We start from the raw sequence: 26,621 nt of genomic DNA, 5'->3' as shown, positions 1-26,621 counted from the left end.
AGAATCCAGGGCCATAGCTTACCCCATTTCTTTACTAATAAATAGATGCATCACTGAACACATCGTTCCATATTTGTGGAAAAACTCGTTTGTCATTCCCCTACAGAAAGGCAGCTCCTCCTCCTCTGGCCTCTCCAACTACCAACCCATTGCAATCCTGTCTCCCCTATCTAAGATTCTAGAAAGTTGTATCCATCACCAACTCCTTACCTACCTCCTCTCCAACAACCTACTCAACACAGCTTTCGCCCATCCCATAGCACTACCACTGCCCTGATGAACTTCACCAACACTATAAACTCACGCAGAAACCAAGGCAAACTAGTCTGTGCTACCTTTCTTGACTTATCGAAAGCATGCAATTCAGTCTCCCACAATAAACTCTTAACTTGCCTCTCTGAACTCAGCATCGACAGCCCCACTCTGCTCTGGTTCAGCAGTTACCTAAGCAACTGTCTACAGTCTGTCAAATGACTTAACTGCCTGTCCCCCCCACCCCCAGTCACTCTTTGGGTACCACAAGGGTCAGTTCTCGGCCCCCTCCTTTTTAATATGTTTACGAACCAACTTCACACAGCAACCACAAAAGCTGAAATAGTCCAAAACGCTGATGACACAACCCTGATCTGCTCTGGACCCAGTATACAACTTCTCCAACAAAAAAATTGAGAATCCTTCACAGAGATATAAGACTGGTTCAATAAATCCCAATATTAAACTCAAAGAAAACACAAAGTGTGTTTTCCTCCCACCAAGGACCAATGACCTCACCTTCTCCATTCTCTCAACCAACAAACCCCTCATCTTCCCAGGCTAAACTACTAGGACTTACAATCGACCAGCAACTTAAGTACAACAAATATATTTCTCTAACTATCTCCAAAGTCATCAAAAAGCTAGGGACCCTCTACCACAGCAAAAGGTAACTAATCTCTGAAGCTAGAATCACTATAGCGAAGACTCATCTCTTATCAACATTACTTTATGCCTCCCCAGTGCTAACAAACCTCAATAAAACTGACCTGAACAAATTTTCTATATGTTGCAACAAAATCGCCAGGTTCGCAGTAAATGCCAAATCTCACTGCCACTCCCTAAACACATTACACTGACTAGAACTCCCCAACTTATTAGAATACCACCAACGTAACCTAGCTTACCAAATCCTTTACTATCCAGAGAAAACCCATGCCCTGACTGGCCTCCTAAATTTCTATAATTCAAGTAGACAACTACACTCCAGTAACAAAACTCTGGTCAAAAATATTCCATGTAAAAATAGCTCCAGGGAATCTCTCTTCCCTAATGAAGTTGCAAAAACATGGAATACCCTGCCACCTGACCTCAGATTACAAAATTGTGCCTCAACTTTTAAAAACCTCCTTAAATCACACCTCCACACCATCCATTTATGCAGCTGCAATGGACCCCCCTGAAGCCTATCCCTGCTGTAGGTTCTATCCCCCTCACTTCTGGAGAAAACAAGTATTGTGCTCTACTCATGCTCAGCATATATATTGTAAACATTATTGTACTGTACTGACGCTCAATGTATATATTGTATATATTGTAAATATGTTCTTACCATGCTATTGCTTGCACATATACCGTACCTATGTTGATTCACGAAAGTGCTATGCTCAGAAACTTGTATGCTATTGCCAGTACATATACTGTACTAATGCTGATCCATGATTGTGCTATGCTCAAAAACTTGTACTTTAACTTGTATTCCTAAATTGATAACTCTCATAAGGCATGTTTCCTACCTGCCATTACCATATTAACTCTGTAACCTAATGCTGTTATCATGTATTACTCTTTACTCTGTTTACTGTGTGGAGCTTTTCTCCCCAGGACTCCACTGAAAACGGACACTTGTGGTCCAGTCGGACTATCCTGGAAAACAAATGTTAAATAAAAATACTTTAACACAACATTACAAAATGGATTCATTTTTCAGGTCCAGAACAGGCTTTGCTAAGATTATTCTACAAGAGCTACTGGAGTCTTAGCAAAAACACCTCACAAGGTCAGAAATAAGAAAACACACAGCCAGCCAGTACTTCACCAGTAACTTGCTTTTTTTTATTCCAACGATCTGGTACCTCGGCAGTTCGCCTTCAAGGATCACCTTGAAGTACTGGCTGGCTGTGTGTTTTCTTATTCTTACTGGAGTCTTAATCTACTTCCTCCTCCTCATCATCTATTATGAAGTTATGGTAATCCAGTGTAATAAACTAGGCTACTGAAACAAATGGTTTAATGAATTTAGTACAGTTATGTGTGCATACTTAACCATAACAGTAGATGTTATCATGGATCACTGTTGCAGCAGCCATACCCACCTCCATCTCCCTTTTTTTAATGTACTTCCAGGGTATACATGCATATACTCCTGTGTATATAGTTAGTGTTCTTGTACTTGTACTTTCTTAGCATTTTTCCTTTAAGGACTTATTGCCTTCCTTCCTGGGACAGGAAAACTCTGAAGTTTTGACACTCTAACAGCCTTTTATGTGGAGCTGTGCTCATGTTCCTGTCATTTAGGATGCATGGGAGGTGTCATGGTTCTGAAAAGCTGGCCAGTTGGTCATATTCTTGACAGGATGTAACTCTTAGGCTATTGCTACACTGATCTAATAGAACATCTACTGTTATGTGTAGTATGTTTACTTACACAACTATACTTTCTAGAGCATTCTTCTAAATCTTGGATGTCTGTAATAAAGGATATCCCAATGATACATAATAGTACTTAGACTTAGAGGCAGTGCAGCTGGAATGTCTTGTGGGCCTTTCCTTCTGTGAACTGTTACTAGTTGTGGTCTTCTGTACTATTATGACATATTTACAAAACTGAATGTAGTGCTATGTTTTATTGCATTGGATTTTTGCAGTACAGTTCAGAAACCGCATACATAGGGAATTAGATAATTAGATAACTGGACCACTATGCCAAGTGCAAGCAGGACTGAGTCTTTTGGGGCTAAATGCAGTGTACCACATTGTAACTGAATATGGTTTTAAGAGTGGACTTTGTCTGAAATGGAACCTTTCCTTTAGAACAAATTTACACCTGATCAAACTTAACCCAGTTAAAGACCCAGATAAAACTCTAACACTGAATTTAGGTAACAAGCAAATCATCTGGTAGATTGGAAGGAATCAACGAAGATCCAATAATTGCCTGTAACGTCTTGTAGGATTGGAGGTGCATAGTTGTGCTATACACTGACATTTCTGAGAGGATAAGAGATGCATAGCTGTGTGATACATTGCTTGGCATTCGTGGAGGATCAGAGGTGTTTAGCTGTACCATAACATAAGCCAATACCTCTGAAAGGATAAGAGATATGTAGGGATTCCATAAATTGTCTTATACTGCTGGAGGATTAGAGAGTTATAGTTGTTCCATTAACTGACACTTTTGAGAGGGTCAGAGATGTGAAATTTCCCTGGCTGTAGTGAGACAGTTTTATCAGAGATTGCCAGCAGCAGTTTAACACTCCTTATAGATCAACCTGACAGTTTGACATCAGAAATAGGTGGTTGTGCCAACAGCTGCAGTCTGATACCCCCAGAAGGATCAGACAGATCAGCCTATCAGCAGAGCTAGTCTGAGGCTGCTATGTTGTTATTGCGTCTTTAAGATTCTCACCCACATTATGTCACGTTTAGTGGGGTCAGAAATGCATGCTTGATACTTCTGGGAGGGACAAAGAAGTGTGGTTATGTCAGCAGCAGTGTGACACTTTTGGGAGTATCAAGAGTTATTTCTTTGTGAAAATTACTATGACATTCAGTGATGTGTAGTTTTGTTTGTCCACAGTAGCCTGGGAAGCACTGGAAAAGTGTTGTTACTAAAACAGCAGCCAGACAGTCTTAGGATCATATGTGTAGACTTGCCAAGACCAGTAGCTGTATCTGCTGAAGACAGTGATACAGGGTATTATGCTGTATGAAGTAATAACAGCTGGTATAAGTAACAACAATGGATCCTTTAGAAGGTAGGACAAAGGAGGGGAATGCATACGTTTATGGATGATTTATATAGTTCTTTGTGAAACAGAGGTATAAGAATGGTACACATGTTGGGCGCAATAACTCTGTCCATGTGTCCTATGTCTGATAAGTGAAAGGTGGTACATATCATGGATACCACTAAATATAGTTTTTAAATGGTTAACCTATTGATGTTACTTCATTAGCTGGTGAATACTGTGCACTCAAAATATTCGTAAATGGAAAGCATTTGTCTTAGATTAGTCTTTTCTTTTTACAGAATTTAACTTTAAGATGTGCATTGAAGCAGAGATATACTTGAATCTAACTAATTATTGCACTGTGGAATAGCTAAATCTTGATCACACTACACCAGAATAATATTTTCAGGAAAAAAATAGAAATTTTGAAGTTGTTGTCTTCATTTGATCTTCAACCTGTGGGTTACAGGATCTGGCACGGATCTGACTCTGCCGCATATATCCAGCATCTGATCCAAGCTCAAAGCTCCTCCCTGATCCATAATGCCCCCCCGTCTCCTTCCTCCCTTCAGATCTCTTTTGCTGTGCTTCATGTCTACATCACGATCCATGCTCTCTGCTGTTTTTGTGGGTAAGTGAATGTTCTTTTACTGTTAAATTCTTCTTCTCATACCCTTATTTACTCTTTTCTGCTTTCTACCTCCTCTCATGCTTCTGCTTTGGTTAAAAAAACACAAAAATTTCCTGTTCTCTAACTTTCTCCTTGTCGCTTGTGTGTTTCTGTGTGAGTGTGTTCTGGGTCTTAGGTTGGGAGAATGTCAGATCCCCCCCCCCCCCCCAAACCAGGCTTCAGAAAATGTTCAGTGTGGCCACAAGCTCTCTCTCTCCAGCTGATGGTTACACTCTGTGCATTGTTTGCCTTGGGGCAGCCCACCTGCAGACCTCCTGTTCTATCTGTGCCGGGTTTCATCCCCATGCACTGATGGACAGGAGGAACAAGCTTATCTTCAAGGGCCCCCTTCCCTCTTCTTCCTCCAGGAATCAGGACCCTTCTGCCCCAGCTGTTACCCTGATCTCTGCCCCGGCCTCTGGGACTCAAATTCCCACCAAGAGGTCTGGGGATGAAGACAAGTCATCTAAGTCAGGGGATAGGCCCAAGAAGCAATCCCCAGATTGCTCTGCTTCGGCCTACCCTCTTACCAAAGTTAAGTCAGCTCTGAGGCCGGAATCTCACTGGCTCCATTCCCCTTGGAGGAGCCCCAGACCCAGTCGCCAACTCAGACCTCCCCTCACCACCCCTCTAGGCCAGTGTCGGTGGCCTCTTCTACCTGCTCCACCGGTAATCTTACCAAAGTGGAGGTGGAAAGGATGATGCGGAAGTTCATCCACACCCAGATACAGAGGGGAGTCTTGCCTGTCCCCTCTCCCTCCAGAGCAGGGAGCATGCAGTCTGCATTTGTCTCTATTACTCCTTCTCCGATCTGACCCCCAGGTTAGATCCTTTGGATCTGAAGACACTCAACGTCGAGGGGCCAACTCCGATGGTACCTTGTACCTTGATGCCAGCTATAACCTTGAGCAGGTTGGATCCAATAGGTTCTCGGAGCCGTAGCCTCGGCATCAGATCCGTAGGGGTGGTGTCGGTTCCAAGTTTGTCATAGTGGAGCCCTCCCCTTGGTATCTCAGCGCCTGGAGGTTCAGCTGTGACTCCCCTGTCGGGTCAGAGGGGACAGCTCCTTCTCTGGTCCTTTCTCAGGAGGTCCGTACCCCTTTGGCTTTTAACGTGGTGGAGAGGGCACTCTTAATTTTTTTGAGACCCATGACAATCTCTTCTTTGGACTCCGCCCTTGCTCCCTCTGTTTCTGGCACAGATCCGGCCATCCTACCCCTGGGTGCCCCGTCTTTGGGACAGGAAGACGGTGGCAAGTCCTCCCCAGCGATCCCCACTGAGGAGGTCCCTCACAAACGTAAGTGCAAAAGGAGGCACTTAGACTCCCCACCGGAGCCCCTCACCGAAGACACCAATTTGCAGGAAGGGGAAGGTCCCCCTCGGTCACTCCCTGAGGATGTCTCCTTCAGGGACATCATGGAACAAACTGACCCCAGACTAATCGGTGTTCCTGGAGGCATTTGGCGCAGGACCTGCTATTTCCTGGGTGTCTCCTCCCTCAGATCCTTTAGGGATCTTACTACATTTTAGGCGTGGAAGGAACCAGACATGGTGGAGCCCATTCCCAGACGCCTGGACAAAGTTTTGAGCTCCCCTTCAGACAGGTCATATTGGAATAAAGTATCCCCAGTTGATGCCATGGTGGTGGCAGCTGCCACTAAGAAGGAACTCGCTCAGGAGAGCTGTATGGTCCACCCCCTTGACTGGGAGTCAAGGATGATGGACTTTTTCAGGAAGCGGGTGTACGCTTCAGCGACCTTCTCTGTACGGGTGCTAAATTACATGGCACATGTAATTAGACTACAGCGAGACTTGGTGAAGGACATCACTGAGTCGACCCCTGGGCCCATGTCAGCAGAGGACAGGAATGTGTTCTCCACTCGTATGGCACCCTTAAGTCAGTTGCAAACACCTCTATGCGTCTCCTCTCCCATGTGACTGAGGGCGCTGCTAGAGCTGCCAGTACCGGCATTGCCATCAGACGTCACACCTGGCTATGTTTCTATGTGTTGCGGAACCCTTCAAGGTGTCTTGTATGAATGCCCAGTACGATGGCTCCTCCCATTTTGGGAAGTCAATACGTGGTATCTTGGTTCAGAGTGAGAAGGATGGGAAGACTCTTGTCGGCCATCGGGATCTGCTTTTCTGCTCTTCAACGATCCTTTTCTAGGAATCAGCGAGGGACCAAGAAGATGTGGTTCCAGAAATCTCAAGAGTTCTCCCCAGGACACTCGGGACTCATCTTCTCCCAGGGGCAGAGCGGGATTTGATAGATGTCACCCTAGAGGCTGGGGGGGGGGGTCCAAGAAATCACAAGTGTCGAAAGTCTTTCTCTGACAGACTTGCACAGCAACCCTGAAGAGTTGCTTGGCTTCTCATTTCTGGGGGCAGTCGGGGATCACCTCTCGCTACACCTCACGGCATGGGAATCCATTACAGAAGATTGGTGGGTGTTGCAGATTATATCCAGAGGCTATTTAATCCCCTTTATCATGCCCCCCATCCACCCAAACACCTCTTGGACATTCCGCTTGCACAAAGGGAGGATGCTGCACTGGAAATTGCAAAGCTTCTAGAAAAACGAGTCATCCAACTTATCCCCCCAGACCAGTACGGGTTGGACATTTATTCCAAGTTGTTTTTGGTGCCAAAGAAGATGGGAGATTTAAGACCTATCCTGGATCTCTCCACCTAGAACTTGTCTGTAGCCAAGTTATAATTCTGGATGGTCACCCTTCTATCTGTCCTGTCCTTCCTGCAGGAGTATGATTGAATGTGCTCAATTGACCTCCAGGATGTGTACTACCATATCAAAATGGACAGGCGATCTCGGAGGTTCCTTCACTTCTGGCTGGGAGCCAATCGTTATCAGTTCAGAGCCACTCCCCTTTGGTCTCACCACAGCCCCCAGGGTGTTCACCAACGTGATGGCAGTGGTAGCGGCTCACTTGACACTCCAGGGCACACAGGTCTTGCTCTGCCTGGACAATTGGCTCCTCGCTGCCCCTTCCAGGCAATAGCTCAATCAAGCAAGTGATTCCTTTCTTCTCTTAGCCCAGCAGTTGGGCATTACCATCAATCTCAACAAGTCGTCTCTGGCCCTGGTTCAAGTGTTAGATTTCACTGGGGCTCAACTGGGTACTATTCAAACCAAAGTCTTTCTTACTATGGACAGGATTCAGTCTCTGAAGCTACACATCCTTTGCATTTTCCAAGCCCAGTCACAGACAGCGAAAATGGTATTAAGGGCGTTGGGGTCTATTGCGGCCACGATCAGTCTCTTGCCCATTACACGTTTTCACATGAGGATTCTGCAGTGGACTCTCGCGGTTCAGTGGTCCATGCTAGATCTTTCTTTGTCTCATCCTGTTTGAATCTCTTGAGTGTGCAAAGACTCCCTCCTGTGGTGGATTCATATGCTGGATATGACTCGGGGTCGCTTCTTTCTTCCACCCTCCCCCTTGACCACAGTGACCACGGACGCCTCCCTGCTAGGATTTGGAGCACTGCTCAGGAAGGACAGTCCAAGGCACATGGTTCCCCCTACAAGACCAAATTGTATATCAATGTCCTGGAGATAAGGGCAGTGCTTCTAGCATTGCAGGCTCTCCATGCCCATCTTTGCTATCCAAATGGACAATATGGCCGTGGTCTGGTACATCACGTCTTACCTTCTATGTCGCAAAGCCATGCGAGTGTGGGAGTGGGCGACTTCCACTTTCCAGGGAGGTCCAACATTCTAGTGGACAAGCCTCAGCAGGTCTATTCTGAAACCTTACAAGTGGTCTCTGAATCCTTCAGTAACGAAACAGATCTTTCTCAAGTGGGGACAGCCTTGCTGCTATCTCTTCACCTCTCCTTCCGATGCGAAATACAGCAAGTTCTTTGCTCTGAAACCTCCACCATAGGAAGCCCCCCCCCCCCCAGAGACACTCTGATTCATGCTTGGCCTCCCGGTCTTCTGTATGCTTATCGTCCTCTCTCCTTGATTCCAATATTCCTTCAGAAAGCTCGCAGGCTGGAGAACTCAGTTATCCTCATTGCCCCATTCTGGCCTCCTTAAGTCTGGTTCCCCTCTTGGTGGTCTCATTTGGTGGCTCCACCATGGACGTTGGATCCAGTTCCAGATCTTATTTCTCGTCGATCAGGGATTTCCCATCCAGACCTGGGCAGTCTGAAGCTCACTGCTTGACTACTCCAGTTCTGCTGATAGTCAGCACTCCCGGTTTATCTTCACCTGTCAAAAAGATTCTGGTGGCGGCTCAGAAGTCTTTCACCAGAAAGGTGTACTCTAACAAATGAAAATGTTTTTCAATCTGGGCTTCACAACGTGCTCTAGATCCCTTCACTGCTCCAGTCTCGGTGGTTTTGGAATTTTTGATAGGGCTTTTTAGCAAGGTGCCAGTTCTTCTACAGTTAAGGTTCAACCTGCAGCAATTTCCAGTTTTCATGTAGGTGATAATATGGCTTCCTTAGCATCCTCTAACCTTTGCAAAACCTTTCTTAAAGGCACCTTTCTCCTTTGGCCCCCAGTAAAGGACCCAATGCCGCCATGGGATCTTACATTAGTTCTGCAAGCTTTAGTTTCATCCCCTTTTGAGCCTGCAGCCTCGGTGGCTCTGCAGTTTCTGTCCTGGAAGATGGCCTTCTTGGTAGCTATTACTTCTGCCAGGAGGGTTTCAGAGCTTCAAGCATTGTCGGTAAAGCCTCCTTATATGATTTTTTATAAGGACAGGGTATCTTTGCGTACTAATCCATCTTTCCTCCCTAAGGTAGCTTTGGAGTCAATTATTAATCAAATGATTAATCTCCCAGTCCTTTTCCCAAATTTTCAAAACAAGGGAGAATATAAGTTACACTTTATGGATGTGCACAGACAATTACGCTTTTATCTGCACAGGACTAAATCCTTTCGCAAGTCTTACCAGCTTTTCATTTCCTACTCTAAACTCTTTTTGGGGAAACCAATATCTAAAGTCACCATCACCCGCTGGATTTCCCAGTGCATTATTCTAGCATACTCTGTTCAGGGGTTATCCCTGCCAGGTCAGTGAAAGCACATTCTACCAGATCTATAGCTACTTCAAGGGCCTTTTGGTCCAGAGTTTCGTTGGATGATATTTGCTCTGTGGCTACTTGGGCTTCATCTCATACCTTGATTTTGCATTATAAATTGGACATCATATCTAGGAACAGGGTATCTTTTGGCTCCTCCGTGCTCCAGATTATCTTTCCATGAGGTCCTCCCAGGTGTGTAGTAGCTGACAACTCTGTCCCACAGGTTGAAGATCAAATGAAGACAACAACTTCAGATAAAGAAGTTATGTATTCACCATAACGTTCCATCTGAATTGTTGTTCTTCATTGTCTTCAACCATTCCTACCGCCTCCCCCTACCTTGCATAGACTGCATGGTGGTTTAACAAGTAGAGGATGGGGTCACCTCCTGCTTGCCTCTTACTCCCTACCTGTTTGTTGCTTACGCAGACGTCTAGTTTGAAATAAAGTGTTGGGTCTGGTGAGGACGTTAGTTGGGCAGCAAACTCGATTGAAGGGAGGAAGGAGACAGGGGCATTATGGGTAAGAGAGGAGCTTTGAGCACAGATCAGAGGCTGGATATGCGGACTAGTTGGATCCTTGACAGTTTCGAGAATCCACAGGTTGAAAAGCAAATGAAGAACAACAACTCAGATGGAATGTTATGGTGAGTACATAACTTCTTTTTTTTTGTCAGATCCAAGAATCTGTGTTTGTAGTTGGCAGGGTACAAAATTGAACGATGGGAGTCTATGCTCCGTAAGCCCCAAAAACTTAAATTACCTACTCCACTGTCACTGCATCTTGTAGAAAGACTTATTTCTATAGTTCCATAGTTCCAGTGAATGTGGTAGCTAGTGTGTTTTCACTGCTTTTGCCAGTAACACTTTCATGTGCTTTGATAAGGGTGTGATAGACTGTAGCAAAAAATAAAATCGGTTGGTGATAAACCTACAGCTATTTTGTTCTTTGTTTAGGAATGCAGAGGCTTGTTGAGCCAGATTTTAAATTTGTACAATCATGTAACTGTTAAAGCTCACTTAGTTATCAAGAGCATGGAATGGGAGTAGTCTGTTTAATCAAGGGTAACCTCTTCAAAAGTCCACCTCATCATGTTTAATCCTTTCCCTAGAAGTAGTCTGACACCAGAGAATGATTATATTTGTAAGTGAGGTTTTGAAGCAAATCCCACCTCCACAGTAGTACCACTTTGGGAGAAGGGATTCAAGGAGTCAGACTTTTAAAGACAACATGCAACAGTTATGGTAATGAGGTTGTAAACAAGCATTTATAAAAAAAGGCAATCAGGTATGCTTAAATATTTAGATGTCATTTACCCTGTCTGATTAAAGGTAATGTACATAATATTTCAGTACATTGTACAGAGTATGGGTAAAAGTGTTAGAAAGAAAACAATGCTTCTTGTTGTGACTTTCATACAGTGGCATATTTAAAAACACCTAAATGATAATTTTCTGTTTCTTTTCTGCTTTTTTTCAGTTGTACCAATACCTCAAAGCATTTCTCCAGATTTCTTGTTGGAGCAGAGTTCTGTAGCCACTGGTGTGGTAACTGAGAATATGCCCTGTATATCTGAAGATAATCCTGCAACTGTGATAGCCTCTGTGTCAGCAGAATGTCCAATGGAGGATCATGTTATAATACAAAATCAGGTACAACATTGTAAAGGATCTGTGTTGGTTCATTTATGATCTCTGATCTCTGTTTGGCATATTAAAATGCAATGTTAGACACATTTAAGGTTATTTTACAGGGATCCTGTTAGCGCACTGAGGAAGGACTTCTTAAAATGAATTTGAAGTATTCATGAACTACATGCAATATCCAGAGAGTAGGATCTAAATAAAATTAAACTGAGGTCTGTATTGTAATCTAACTAACAATTAGAAATACAGGCAAATTGATTACTACCACATGCATTTCCTCTGCCATAGAAATCATATGTTTAAAATTATTGATTAGTTTATCTCTGTAAGAGATGTACAGTAGATGGCCTTTTACTAATGAATCAGAATGGATGGTGGCAATTGGTTTTAAACTGCATATGTTAAGTAATCTCTTCCAGCTATAAGAATTGTGGATCAGTACTTTTTTGTGTGTACTAGTGATCTTCTCAACCATAAAGTAAGTATAGATTGATAACCTTTTCCTGACAGCTTTGTTAAGTTGAAAATATCCTTTACTGGCTCTCTACTTACTTACCTCAAGAAACCGTAGTACTGGGTGACTTTAATATTGACTGGACTACTTGTATTTCACCTAACCCAACAACCCATATAAACATATATGGCTTTACCCAAATAATTACCTCCCCTACTAGAATCCATAAACCTAATAACAAAGAAAGCAGCTTAGATTGGATCCTCGTTAACAGCCATCCCTTGTCTTATAAAGCAGGCATTCAATCCATCAGAAATAGCACAAAAACTGCTCCATGGCTTACATATGAAACTAGACAAAAAATCACATTAAGAAATAAAATTTGGGCCAAATGGAGAACTATTAAAAATTCAATAGACCATATAAAATTTAAACAACTGAGGAACTCTACTAAAACTTCTGTACTTCTTGACAAGAAAAACTTTTACTTTCAACTACAACAAACCCAGAAGCACAAACCAGAGAAGTTCTGGTCAGGTATAAACAGGCTGTTACATCCAGGTCACTCCAAAACACCAACCCAACATGCTCCACCCATGACAATCCTAAACTTATTGCTAATGCCTTCAATACCTTCTTTACTGATGCCATCCAATCCCTAGCCAATTCTTTACCCCCTGTTACCACTAATCTGTCACCCACTATAACTAACTTATCTCCCTCATTTCATCTACAACCTGTACCTACATCTCTTATCTGCACCCTTCTCCAAAATCTTAAACCAGGCACCCCTTCAGCTGACCTCCTACCAGCTGAATATCTACAGAAATCAGCAAAAGTCATAGCCTATCCCATTTCCATACTTATAAACAGAACAATTACCGAAGGAACAATCCCATCTATCTGGAAAATCTCCCATATCATTCCTCTTCATAAGGGTGGTGACACTACTGGACTCTCAAACTTTTGCCCTATAGCCCTACTCTCACCATTAGCAAAAATAATGGAGAAATGTATCCACCAACACCTTCTCCACAATAATTTACTTGCCAGCTGTCAGCATGGCTTTAGACCATTCCACAGCACAACGTCTGCTCTTCTATCCATCTCTGATTGCATTAGCAAAAATCATAACAACTCCTCCCTATCTTCTGCACTCTTTATTGACCTCTCAAAAGCCTTCAATATAGTTAACCATCACCTTATTTTGGATATACTTAAATCTCTCTCACTTGATACACAGGCACTACTCTGGTTTAAGTCCTACCTAGAAAACAGACAACAAGCTGTACTCTGGGACAATGAACGTTCCACACCCCTTCCTGTTTTCCTTGGTGTTCCTCAGGGCACTATTTTATTAATGATCTAAATCTAACAATTCTTCAAGCTACCTGCATACAATATGCAGATGATTCAACATTAATATGCTCTGCTATTTCCTTACCAGAAGATCCCTTACCCAGAATGTATTCAATAAAGTTGAAAGTTGGTTCCTACAGCACTGCCTTCTCCTGAATGCCAGAAAAACAAAAGTATTGCTCTTCAATCCTACAATAAAGTTCTCTCAATTGGACCTTACAGTGACATCAAATAATGGTATTGTAATATCTCCAGAACCAACCACCAAACTCTTAGGTTTGACAATAGACCATAACCTTACCTTTGACTTACACATCAATACCACCATAAAATCAGTTAACAGAAAAGTAAGGCACCCTTTACAGAATTAAACCTTACCTTACCCCTGCAGCCAGAACTACTATTGCCCATACCCATCTCATCTCTACCCTCCTCTACGCCTCTCCCATTTATACTAATCTTTCAAAAATCAACCTCAACAAACTGGCAGTCACCTATAACAACATAGCCAGATTTGCCACCAACTCCCCATTTAGAACCCACCACTGTTATAATCTAAAACAATTTCGATGGCTAGTACTCCAAAATAAACTACTATTTCAACAACTTACTATCACACACAAGATCCTATATCATCCTACCAATACTCCAATACTAACTAGTCTTATCACCCCCTACAGAAATCTCACAACCCTTCGCTGAGCCAGTAGGTTACTAATAACTATACATAAATCTAAAAAACAAAGCTGGGGACACACTGTTCTCAAACACTGTAGGGAAGTCTTGGAACCTGCTCCCCAGGGAACTCTCATCTCTCTCCTCTACATCTCTATTCAAAAAGCAACTTAAAGAATATCTTCTAACTCACTGGCTATGCCCTTGTATAAATCCTGAATAACTCTCCTCCTTCATATTTTATGCCTAGTTTTTCTTATAACTGTCTTTTTCTCTCCTATTAACCTCTGCGTTATGTGATTTTTCAGATTACTAAACTTCTACTAACATTGCCTTCCATGAATCTGCCACAGAGCTTAAACTTGTTTAGCAAGCTCTCTACTGTATAAACATGACTCTACCTCAGATATTTGGAATTATAGCTTGTATGAAATTGTAAACTATATTAGTACTATGCTGTTATGTTGAAATCTTGTTTTTCTAGTTGTAAATGTAGTGGAGCTTTTCTCCCCGGGTCTCTACTGAAAATGGACAAGTGTCCAGCTAGACTAGCCTGGTCAACAAATGTAAAATAAATAAAGTTCTACATTTCTGGTACTAGAGAATATAACTAGCTGTGCATTTCTGTCAGTACAACTGAATACTGCATAGTCTGTAGTAAGACCTGTCATAACTGCACATGTTCATCATTTTAGCTGCCTCAGTGGCATTTTGGATTATCTGCCAAGGTAACCCAGTGCTGGGTAGCATTCAAAAGCTCAGACTGCCCTCCCTGTTTCGTCTTCTGATATCTGATTGGCCGAGCATATCTTGAGAGGTAAGCCTTCAGCTGTCATAGGATGTGAGTGTTCAGTCTTTTTTTTGCCATCCAAAGAAGAAAATCCTCTGACTCTTTGTGGGATCCAGTGCTGATTTGTTTTCAGTTTGCTGCTCAGATAAGCCCCATTTGGCCATCCCTTCCTGCCATTTTATGCTTAGATGTATTATTGTCTTTATATTTTTTGATTATTTAAAATATTTATTTTAATATTTCATTACTGTCAGTGTTTACAGTAATTACTGGAAGAATCTCTACTTGTAACAGTATTTATTTGGCTTTTGTCTTTGACAAATGTTTTTCTTTTTTGCTATCTTTTTTAGGAAACTGTCAGTATTCTCTCAAAAGTGCAGTGTGTGTGTGTGTGTGTGTGTGTGTGTGTGTGTGTGTGTGTGTGTGTGTGTGTGTGTGTGTGTGTGTGTGTGTGTGTGTGTGTGTGTGCGTGTGTGTGCTGTTAGACACTAGAGACCTATCTTTCCTGTTGTTAATCTGCTTTGTTTTCATCCCTTGAAAATATTGCAGAACCTGAATTTTTTCAGCATTTATACATTATTTATTATAGGTATGACTCTGTTCTGTGTTTTTAAAATCAGATCCCAATTTTATCACAAATGAAGTTAAATGTACTGTGGAGATTTTACTCTCTCTCTCTCTCTTTCTCTATGACAAAAAATGTAGTTTAAATTGCAATTACATATCATTTTATGGCAGTTTAACATGGTCAAAGTGTGCGGAGCTACTTTTTAACAATGGTTTAGCACAATCGCTGCTTTGGTATTTGGATTTTGTATACTGGAAATTCTTTAACATTTGCAGTTGTAAAAGAATTCTGAACACATTTCAAACTGTTTTTTTTTTGTAATAATAGCACAGTTTGGCAGAGTGTAGTTGTGGGAGACATGCTTATTACTAGAAGCTTTAGCTACTTATTGTTATACAGTATCCAGTACTGTCAGTTTATTATTCTGGCTGCTGTTCTCTCCCCTGACTTGATGGAACCGGAGTCTAGTACCCCCCTTCAAATCCAGTTGCAACTAAAAAGAAAAAAAAAACATAAAAATATGCCTCAGCATATGGCTTTTTGATTTTGTTCATCCTGCAGCCCACCTACCTTTTTCCCATTCTCCCTGTAGTGCAGCTTTGCCAGCCACTATGGAATGGAGGTTAAAGACATCCTGTGGGGCTACTCCAGTACCTGGCACAGGTAAGGGAGAACAAATGCTTTAGGTATACGAGTAGTCCAGGGTAAGAGATGCTTTGCCAGATATAATCCTGTGTCCCCTTCACAAGAAAGAGAAACAAAGGCTTCATCTTACAGCTCATAATCAGATTATAGCTGCTTAAATGGCTAAAGTGGTTTCTTGGCTAAGAGTGTTCTTCAGGTATCTAATTCTGGCGGTTGTGTTCCCATACATGACTGTAGTGCTAGGATGACTAGAGACCTTTCTATTGTTGCAGAGAATGATGAGGACAGTGGTGATTTCCTAGCTGATGCTGCGTTCAGTCATTAGGATTCTTCAGAAGGTGAGTCATTAGGATTCTTCAGAAGGTGACCTGAGCCTAACTCCAAAACCAGTGTTCATGTTTCCTCAGATGATTGCTAGATTTACCGGTGCTTTTGCTTGGGAGCAGTCACAAGCTACCCCAGAGCATGGCAGGGTATATGAATCCCCGTCCTTGTAAAACTAAGGTCATCCTTGTCCTTAGTCAAATTACAGCTTGGATCTATGGATGGGAAACCGAAAATTTACCCCAGGACTACCCTCTGTACTATTAATGGAGGGAGGCAGCTCCTAAATGTTTTATCTCATGCTTGGGTCCCCTCAAAAAACCTAAGGTATGATCCCAGTTATTCTAATTAGGGGTAACATATAATTATTGACCATGGGCTGGGTAAGGCCAATGTAACATGAAATGGGATAGGTTAATTCAAGCACCAAACGGTAAACTGGCTAGGCTTAAAATAGCCTGCAAGGGTGTTAGCCCAGTACTTGCCTATTAACCTGTGGCCTTATAGATGGCAAGATGCCAAATTCTGTGGCTATCCTCTCTCTCTTACTGGCTTTGGAAGATGTTGATAAAGCTGCCAGAAGGGCACCAGTATCTAATCTAGTAGTCCTTGGGAAGGCCCATGGAAAATATAGGGTCTCCTTGTTTATGACAGGTCTCTTTTCTCTTTAGACTGCTGACCTAGCTGAGGTCTCCCCAGCTGCCTGCTCAAATAAAAAGTCCCCTGGCCTCTTCTAATTCAGTGCCACTGATTAAGAGGGAAAATATTTAGATCTTCAAGGCAAAAGGATGTCTATTTCTAGTAATCTAGCCTTTAGAATGTTAAATTTTCAAGGCTCTATGTTATAATTTATTTTTCAGTGTGAGTAGGGTTCGGATCATTTTACTGCATCCTTACCTGCAGAGCTCAAATGTTATATAAATGAAATTGTTTCTGGTTTGGCTCAGGTTTTGAAACATGCTTTGAGAGGTGTGATTGACTGCGTAGATACTGTCTTGAGAAATGCTGCTTCTCTTGTATTAAGACTGTATGCTAGGATATGTAAGCAGAACTTCTCTCATGAGTTAAAAGCTGAAAATTTGAATGCACCTTTATGTTGTGAATTGGTGTTTGGTCCCCCTGTTACACAGATTCACAAACATTGGGATGATATATTCAAACTAATGCATGGGGTATCTAGAATGGTTCTTGTACCCATGTTCTCCCCAAACAAGATGTCTTCCTTCAAGGGCTGAACAAACAAAAATCAGGGATTCAAAAGGAAATGGCAGGAAGATTATTCTTTGAAAGTAGTATATATATATATCAAATTAAAAACACACAACCAATTAACTAATCAAAAAATCAAAAATATCAAATCAGATGGTTCCAACTGGATTCCGAATTTAAACCCAAAGGTGTTAAAGTGCCATATTTTAGAATATAAACTGTTTCCAAGGGCTGAACAAACAAAAATCAAGGATTCAAAAGGAAATGGCAGGAAGATTATTCTTTGAAAGTAGTATATATATATCAAATTAAAAACACACGACCAATTAAAACACACGACCAATTAACTAATCAAAAAATCAAAAATATCAAATCAGATGGTTCCAACTGGATTCCGAATTTAAACCCAAAGGTGTTAAAGTGCCATATTTTGGAATATAAACTGTTTCCTTATACAATAATTTATGTTTAAGTAAAATATTTTCTCCAAACGTAACTACCACCTTGTAATAAAGAAGAATCACCATGATGGTATTGTATAAAGTGCAAGGCTGTGGGGCTCTCCAAATGTTGTTTCTTAATGTCCCTAATGTGTTCCTGAAGTCTCAATTTAAAGGCTCTTTTACTTTCTCCTACATAAAATAGATTACACGGACACCTAAGGGGATAAATAATGCCCTCAGTAGTACACGTAAATCTATTCAGTTGACTAAACCTAATATTATTAATTTTTGTAAAAGAGCAAACAATAAACCATCAGATACAGCATTTCCCACATGGGAAGGTGCCCACTATAGAAATAAGAATCTATATGAATTCGGACAGTGGGGGAAACAAAACTACTATGAACCAACATATCCCTCAAACTCCGACCACGCTTATAAGAAATAAAGTGGACATTATTAAATATAATAGAAAGTTCACAATTTCACAATGAAAGACAAGCTTTAAAGAATTTATCCAAGATGCCTGAGCTGTTTTTTAAGCCAGCTGATAAAGGGATCAAAATAGTTGTCATGCATTATAAACAATATATGCAGATGTGTTATGATCATTTGAGTGAACAGACTGTTTATGAAAAGATTAGTATTGAGGTATATAATATAATATAATAATATAAACCCCTGGCACAATATAAAAAATTATTAGATAAAGGTTACAGGCTGGGTTAACTTACGAAAGAAGATGTGGACAAAAGGTTTAGTGTCATTGGCTGTAGTATTGCTAGTTTTGATTGTTTGCCTAAAGTTCATAAGAGTTTAATTAACCCATCTGGCCATCCAGTTGTCTCGGCTTGTATTTTTTTTACATAAAATTGGTCTCCTTCTACATGAATGTCTTCTTCCTTTTGCTGTTAAACTTCCTTCATATATCAGAGATACTAATGATTTTTTGGATAAAATCTCTGAACTTACGTGGAATACAGGCATGTACTTGATAACTTTACATGTTAAAAGTCTCTGTACTACTATCAAACATGTGCATGGTGTACAGGTATTACACTGTTTTTTAGGTGATAGTCCCCTTTCTAATTACATAATTGAACTTTTGCATTTTTGTCTTGTTAACAATTTTTTTTATATTTAATAATGAAATCTACCACCAAAGCCAGGGTACAGCCTTGGAGGCTCCTTTTGCCCCCATGTATGCCAATCTGTCTATGGTCCTGTTTGAAACTGAGTATTTGTATAAACATGATTTTATGAATAAATACGTTATTCAGTATTTTAGGTACATTGATGATTTAATATTTATTTGTACTGGTGGTCATAATGGATTTAGTGATTTTGTTCAAGATTTACAAAATAATAGATATAATTTTACTTTTGATGGTTTACAGCTGGGGGAGGATGTCTCCTTTTTGGATATAAAGTTGCAAGGTCCAAGTAATGGAAAAATACAGACATCAGCATTTAGAAATATTACTGATGGTGGGCAATACCTGCATGGGGATAGTTGTCACCCCCCTCACCTAATTTCCTTTTTACTCTTTGCAGAATTGTTATGCTTATCCAGGTTATGTGATAATGAATCAGATTTTCTCAATGAAGTTAAGAAGACTGTTAATATGTTTATAAAGTACAGTTGTGTAAAATCTTACCATAACAGTACATGTCCTTGCCTTCAGCGCTGCAGTGTTCATCACATATGAGATTCCCTGCCATAGAAGCCTGAAGTCCAGTCAGTCTACCAAAGTGTACTGTTGCTTTAAGGTATGCTGAATGTACCCAAACGCTCCTTGCGTAGCATAGGGCATAAAGATGACATTCAGGTGTACCATCCTCAGAATTTATTGCCCCAGTAAGAACATCAGTTCAAGGAAAACCAAAGAGAACCTGTACATCCAGGAAGAAAAAGGACTGGGGGGGGGTGGAGGGAGGGAGGGAGTGAATACTGCAGCGGTGAAGGCAGGGACATCTACTGTTATGATAAGATTTTATACAACTGTACTATGTCCTTACATTCACCACTGCAATATTCATCACATTTGAGAGAGTGCCAAAGCTCAAGAAGAAGCTTGGTAGAAGAAGCAGCAGTAGAGCCTTCTAAGAAGCCACGAAGAATGGCATTAGCAAAGCCAGCTCTAGCTGTGGCGATACCATCCAACTTGTAGTGTTTGGTGAAAGTATGCACAGAATTCCAGGTTGCTGCTTCAAGAATAAAATTAGTGTCTAAGCCCTTGAAAAAAGCAGCAGAAGAAGCCACAGCTATAGTAGAATGAGTCTTTACAGAAGAAGGAAGGTTCTTGCCATGAAAAGTGTAACAAAAAGAAATGGCCTTTAAAATCCAAGTAGAAATATTTTGCTTGGAAACAGATACTCTTAAAGACCTAGGTTGAAAGGAAACAAACAACTGATTAGATTGTCTGGTATCTTTAGTCTTATCCAAATAAAATCTGAGCTGTCTATGCACATCCAAAGTGTGCAGCACCCTGTCAGTGTCAGATTGCGGAGAGGGGAAAAAAGTAGGCAAATTAAAAGACTGATTAAGTGACAATTCATTAACCACCTTAGGCATAAACGAAGGATTAGTACGCAAGGACACCCTGCCCTCATGGTACATCAAAAAAGGCGGACAAGCCATAAGGGTTTGCAACTCAGACACCCGTCTGGTAGTAGTAAGAGCTAACAAAAGAACTGTCTTCCAAGAGCAGTGTTTCAGCGGGCTGAAAAGGAGCCTGAGTCAATTTCTCCAGAACAAAATTATGTTCCCAGGGAGGAGGAACAGGCTTCCTGGGAAGTCTAATATTAAGGACACCTTTAAGAAATTGCTTAGCCTCAAATCTAGATGCTAAAGGAGGAGTTAAAGGAAGACGAGCAGAAACCGCTAAGTAGGCCTTAATAGAAGAATAGGCCAAGCCAGCATTGAACAGCTCACACAAATAAAAGAGAATCAAAGGAACTTCCATAGTAAGTGGGTCCAGGTTACGAGAGAGACACCAAATAGAAAATCTCTTCCATTTAGATAAGTAGGATTTCCTAGTAGTGGGTATCCTGGCTTCCTGCAGGACCTGCAGCATGTCCTCAGAAAAAGGGTATGAAGAATCAAAACTCTACCACCTTCAGTGTTAGTTGAAGCGTGGACAGGTGGGGATGGATGAGAGATCCCTTGTTCTGTGAGGTAACTTGTGATGATTTCCCTTCACTAGATGCAGAAGTAGAGGGAACCAGTGCTGTTGCAGCCAAAAGGGAGTCACCAGCAAGATTTTGGGAGCATTTTGTTGAATCTTTAACAGGACTTTCAGAATGAGAGGAAGGGGAGGGAATGCATAAAGAAACACCCCCTTCCAAGAAAATGAGAAGGTGTCCATCTTCCACACCAGACGACCTGGGACTCTGGCACAAAACAGAGAAAGTCGATTGTTCAGAGGGAAGGCAAAATGATCTACTTGAGCAGTACCCCACGGGTGAACAATGTCCAGAAACAGATCACTGTGAAGCATCCATCTGTGGGATTGAGTGAAGGACCTGCTCAGCGTATCTGCCGTAGTGTTCTGATCTGAAGTGATATAAACTGCTTAAAGATTCACTTAATATTTGACAGCCAGATCCCATACCAGAAGTGCCAACTGGCAAAAAAGGTAAGATCTTGTTCCCCTCATTTGTTGATATACCACAAAACTATGGTATTCTCTGTTAATACCTTGAGAGGCCCTGGAGAAAAAAAAGAGGATGAAAAGCCTGAAGAGCCAGCGTAAGAGCTCTCGTCTCTGTGACACTGATGTACTCCTTTTGCTGACAAAGTGACCACACTCTCTGTACCTTTAGGGAGTCAAAAATTGCTCCCCATCCCACATCTAAAGTGTCTGTGAACAGATCCTAAGAGGGAAGAATAGGATGAAAAGGGAGCCCTGGATTCAGAGACAGCTGCTGAATCTACCAGAGAAGTTCCTTCTTGAGATAAGGAAGAAGAAGAGGAACTGTAAAGTCTAGAGGATGTGCATGTTGTAGCTACATGGCCTTCAGAAATCACTGGAACTTCATGTGGAGTTTGGCCAGAGGGAGCATTGAAATGGTGGAAACCGTGAAACCCAAAGCACTCAGAAACTCCCTGGCTGTAATGGAGGCCATAGGAAGAAGAGATTGAAAGTAAGAAATGAGAGTTAAGGCCATTGGAGGAAGCAGATATGCCACCATTGGCACCGTCTGAATCCTGCAGCCCAGGAAAACATGATCCTGAGGAGTCAGAGAAGACTTTTTGAAGTTTATTGTGAACTCCAGGCTCTGAAGAAGGGAAATGGCAAAATGAATATTTTGTAAAAGGATCTCCAGAGAGGATGCCTGAATCAGCAGGTCTTCCAAGTAAAGAAACATTTGAACCCCTTGAAGCCTGCAAAAAGCAGTCACAGGAGTGAGAAATTTGGTGAACACCCTTGGGGCATTAGAAAGGCCAAAGGCAAAACACAGAACTGAAAATGCCAGGAAGCAGCAGAAAAACACAAAAACGTACTGAAAAGAGGATGGATCAGAATATGGAGATAAGCATTGTTGAGATCCAGAGAAACCAGAAAGGCCTGAGGGACCAAGAAAGGAAACCGAGTCTGAAGGGACAACATCCAAAAGGAAGGCACCTTCAGAAAAGTGTTTAGATGAGAGAGGTCTAGAACTGGTCTCCAAGTACCCTCTTTTCTGTGCGCTAGAAACATTCTTGAATAAAACCTCTTCCCCCTTTAGGACACAGGCACCTCTTGAGTAGTACTCTGAGACAAGAGATCTCGAAGAACCTCTGGGGAAAAAAGGAAGTCATCCTCAAGGAGGCTGAGGAATGCTCACAAAAGGAGGATGGGATATCCACACCATGAAGTATCCCTGACAAATGATTGACAGAATTCAAGAATCATGAGTGACTGAAAGCCATATAGGAAGAGAAAGAGGTATGTGGCTGGAACAGGCAGACAGAGACAGCACCTGGTTTATCAGGAAAAGAAGGCTTCTGAATCCCTGCAGTCTGACTGGCCTTAGGAGGAGGAGTTCTTTTACCACCCTTATTACCTTTAGCAGGACGGCAAGATTGCCTACAGGCTGGCTTAGAAGGATAGTTTGTCTGAAATTTAGGCACAGGAGAAACAAACATATGTTTAAGCTCCTGTAAGGACTTTCCCTTTATTTATTTATTTATGTTATTTGTTTATTTATTGACATCTGTTAAGCGGATTAGTCCATCTGGGTTCTTGGCCCATTTTCAGTGGAGACCTGAGGAGAAAAGCTTCAAGTACAGACAGTTTACAAAAATAAAAATAAAATACAACAACATTTACAGTAACAAATGATAAGAAGTGGAGTTATATAATCTCATAAAAATACAAGGCAAAAGTATGCACACAATATTGTAGTTGAGTAGTTATGAATATTTACAAACATGAGTTTAATCCATCAGAAAAGAGGTATCATCTAGTAGAGGGTGTGCTATTGTTGGGAGGGGAACATATTGAGCTGAAGTAAATCAAGAGTGGAGAGGGGGAGGTCAGGTTGGGACTTTGCAAGAGCAGATTTTGGAGCTGAGTAGGTGGAGTTTGACTTTTTCCTTAAAGTGGGCAGGGTGAATAGTGGAGCATTTGTCTCTAGGAAGTTTGTTCCAAGTCTGGGCTATGGAGTATTTATATAAGAGTTTGCCTATTGCTTTTTTTGTTTGGTAGGTATATAGTATGGTTGGTAGGTATATAGTAGTTGCTGATTTGAGGTGCGGAGAGTATGAGACAGAGTGTAGGTAGAAATGAAGGAAGAGAGAGCAGGCAAGATGAAGGTTTGTAGAGAACAGAGTGTAACACTTGATGTGTTCGTAACAGTAAATGGGGGAATTCCAGCCAGTTTAGGGATGTAAGGGCTAGGCAGTGGTGTGTATTATATGGAGAGTTAGTGATAAATCCAGCAATCTTATGGTAAGTTTGTTGAAGTTGGTTTAAGGTTGTGGATTGAATGTTGGCGAACACTAGGGCAGCATAGAGAAGAGCTGGGAGAAGGAGAGCTTGAGCAAGGGATAGTCTAGCATTTGGAGATAGGATTTTTTTGTTATGATATAGTAGACCTAATTTTTGGTTTGTCTTTTTTATAGATTGGAGAAAGTGTATATTAAATTTGAGGTCATCATCAATGATGACTCCTAGAAGTTTAGTGTGAGCATCAGGTTTAATAACTGTGTTATTAGAGGAAGAGATAGAGAAGGAGGATTTGTGGTGGGAAAGTGAGTGGAGGAGAAATAGTAAGAGCTTGGTCTTTTTAGGGTTGAGGATGAATAGGTTATCAGTTAGCCACTGTTCAGTAGATAAAAAGGCTTGTTGAGAAAGAGTATGAAGTTCAGAGATGTTATCAGAAATGGAGATGAGGGTTGAATCATCTGCATATTGTATGAGGGAGGATAGTTTACAAGATGTTTGGAGGTCATTGGTGAAGGTATTGAACAGGAAGGGTCCCAGGATGGAGCCCTTGGGAACCCAGTTGGGACAGGTAAGAATGGAGAAGAGGAAGAGCGCCATTTAACAGACTGCTACCTACTAGATAAGTAACTTGAGAACCAGGTAAGGGTGGAGGATGATACGTTGAGACTAGCAAGTTTATATAGCAGTAGAGGATGGGAGACTGTATCGAATGCCTTATAGAGGTCTAAGAAGAGACAAGAGATGAGTTTATTGTTTTCTAGGGCCTTAGCACTGGTATGGGTAAAAGATAGGAGGGCTGCAGTTGTGCTGTGCTTGGGATGGAAACCATGCTATGTGGGTGTGAGAAAGTTGTTTTTCAGTAGGTATTTAAGAAGTTGTGAATGAATGTTTTTTTCTTGGATTTTAGAGAGGGGTGATAAGATAGCTATAGGACAGTAGTTGGGTGGGTCAGTGGAGTTGCCATGTTTGTATGGGAGAATAGTAAAAAAAGGATTTCCAAAACGTAGGTACGGTGGATTCCTGAATGGACCTGTTTATTAGAATAGATACTGGGAAAGCTGTAGAGTCAGCAGCTAATTTGAGGAAGACTGGAGGTAAATTATCAGTGGATGGGGAGCAGGGTTTGAGCTTTAGCAGAAGAGATCAGATGTAAGATGTAGGAACAGGTTGAAGGGAGAAAGGGTTGCAGTTAGGTGGGTTGGGAGGCGTAGGTTGGGGGAGTAGTATTTCCATTTGATGGTAAGAGAGTATGGATGGTATTAATGAGGTGTGTATTAAGTAGTATAGCTGTTTGAAGGTTGGATGTATTTGGGTAAGGGGAGGGGTTTGAGGGGCAGCCAGGAGAAAGAATTTTATTTATGGTTGACCAGACCTTCTGAGGATTGGATTTGCTATTTAGTTGATCAGAGTTAAAGAAATACTTTTTGTCAAAATTAATTTGTGTCTTAGTTAGATTTCTGAGATGTTGATAGTTGTGAAACAAGGGTAATTGCTTAGATTTGATCCAGGCTTTCCACGCTTTATCCCTCTGGAGCATAAGGGATCTAGTGTCTTTGGAAAGCTAGGGAACATAGTTAGATTTTATTCTAACCTTTCTAGAGGGAGCAAGGGAGTTAAGGGTATTCAAGAAGATGTTATTGAAACCATTTACAGCATCATCTAAAGGGATTTGCTTCAGGCAAGACCAGACAGTGGAAGATAGAATTGAGTTGAATTCAGTTACATTGAAGTTAGAAAGTTTACGGCAGTCTCTGTACAAGCTGGGTTTGGGAGGTTGGGAGGTGAGTCTAAGGACAGAGGTGGGTAAGTGGTCACTAAGGTGGCCTGGTAAAGTAGTGGGGTTTTGATACAGGTTTGGGAAGTCAGTGAGTATCCAATCAATTGTATTGTTAGTGTTCTTTTGGATTCGGGTAGGTGAAGTTATTAGTTGAGGAAAACCATGCAGGTTTATACTGAATTGAGGGGAGTCTGTTTTGAGTTTGTACCAATCAAGGTTGACATCACGTAAGATGAAGGTTCCATATGGTATGTTTAAGGTGAACCAGGAAAGAATTTTCTCAAGGGTGGGCAAGTAATTTCCTGGAGGGATATAGATAGAGGCAATAACTATTTTTTTTTTCGGAGGGTTAAGATGGCAGTTTACAATAAGGAGTTTAGCGGGGTGAAAGTCAAGGATGGGTGTGGGGAAAGGTGAGAGGGTCAGGTTATTTGAGTGAAGGATGGCAACACCTCCCCATTTTTTAGGCAGTCTGTCAGAGCGATAGAGATTATAGCCTGGTGGGAGGATTTCATTATTAGAGATGTGTGATTTAAGTCAGGTTTCTGATAGGCAGAGTATGTGCGGGTGATATGGGCAATCCAAGCATATAACTTAGTGATTTTGTTGGTTAGTTTTTGAATATTTAGAGAGTATGTGGATAGGTGTTTGGATACAGTAGCATTTGGTATCATAGCTTGAGGATGGTTGCAGGTAATAGGAGAAGAGGGAGAGGTAGATAATAGTGGAGATATATGTCTAGGTAGAGAGGGAGAGGGACTTGTGTTAGGGTGAATGTCACCTGATGTAAGTATGTTTTTGGTGGGTAAAGACAGTAAAATGCTAGATAAGTGTAGCTTGTGTAATTTGGGTTTAACTTTTTGGGTTGGAGGGAGTATTTCCAATCTAGTCATTTTTCATAGGTAACAGTTGGGGAGATTGATTAGAGCTGGGGAGATATCAAAGAAGGATGGTGTAGAATACATATCTAAGGTGTATGAGGTAGAAGACTATGGTAGTGCTGGAGGAAGGTGAGAATGGTATGAGGTTAGAGAACTTAGGAGAAAGAGGAGGAGGAGGTAAGGAGGAGGTATTGCATTTTAGA

At 41.5% G+C, this 26,621-nt stretch overlaps 1 protein-coding gene across 1 annotated transcript in view; it reads left to right on the top strand.

Annotated features, from left to right (window-relative positions):
- CCDC91 (coiled-coil domain containing 91) overlaps positions 1-26,621 on the top strand; it is a 1,729,462-nt gene that overhangs the window by 298,930 nt on the left and 1,403,911 nt on the right. Inside the window, exon 4 of the mRNA XM_044088193.1 lies at positions 11,194-11,366. Within this exon, the coding sequence (XP_043944128.1) occupies positions 11,194-11,366 (173 nt within the window). The remainder of the gene's footprint in view (positions 1-11,193; positions 11,367-26,621) is intronic.

Source organism: Protopterus annectens, chromosome 11.part0, assembly GCF_019279795.1.
Source record: "Protopterus annectens isolate FY-2018-M chromosome 11.part0, PAN1.0, whole genome shotgun sequence".
In the NCBI taxonomy this organism is placed as follows: domain Eukaryota; kingdom Metazoa; phylum Chordata; order Ceratodontiformes; family Protopteridae; genus Protopterus; species Protopterus annectens.
This window is presented reverse-complemented; position numbering and strand designations above follow the sequence as displayed.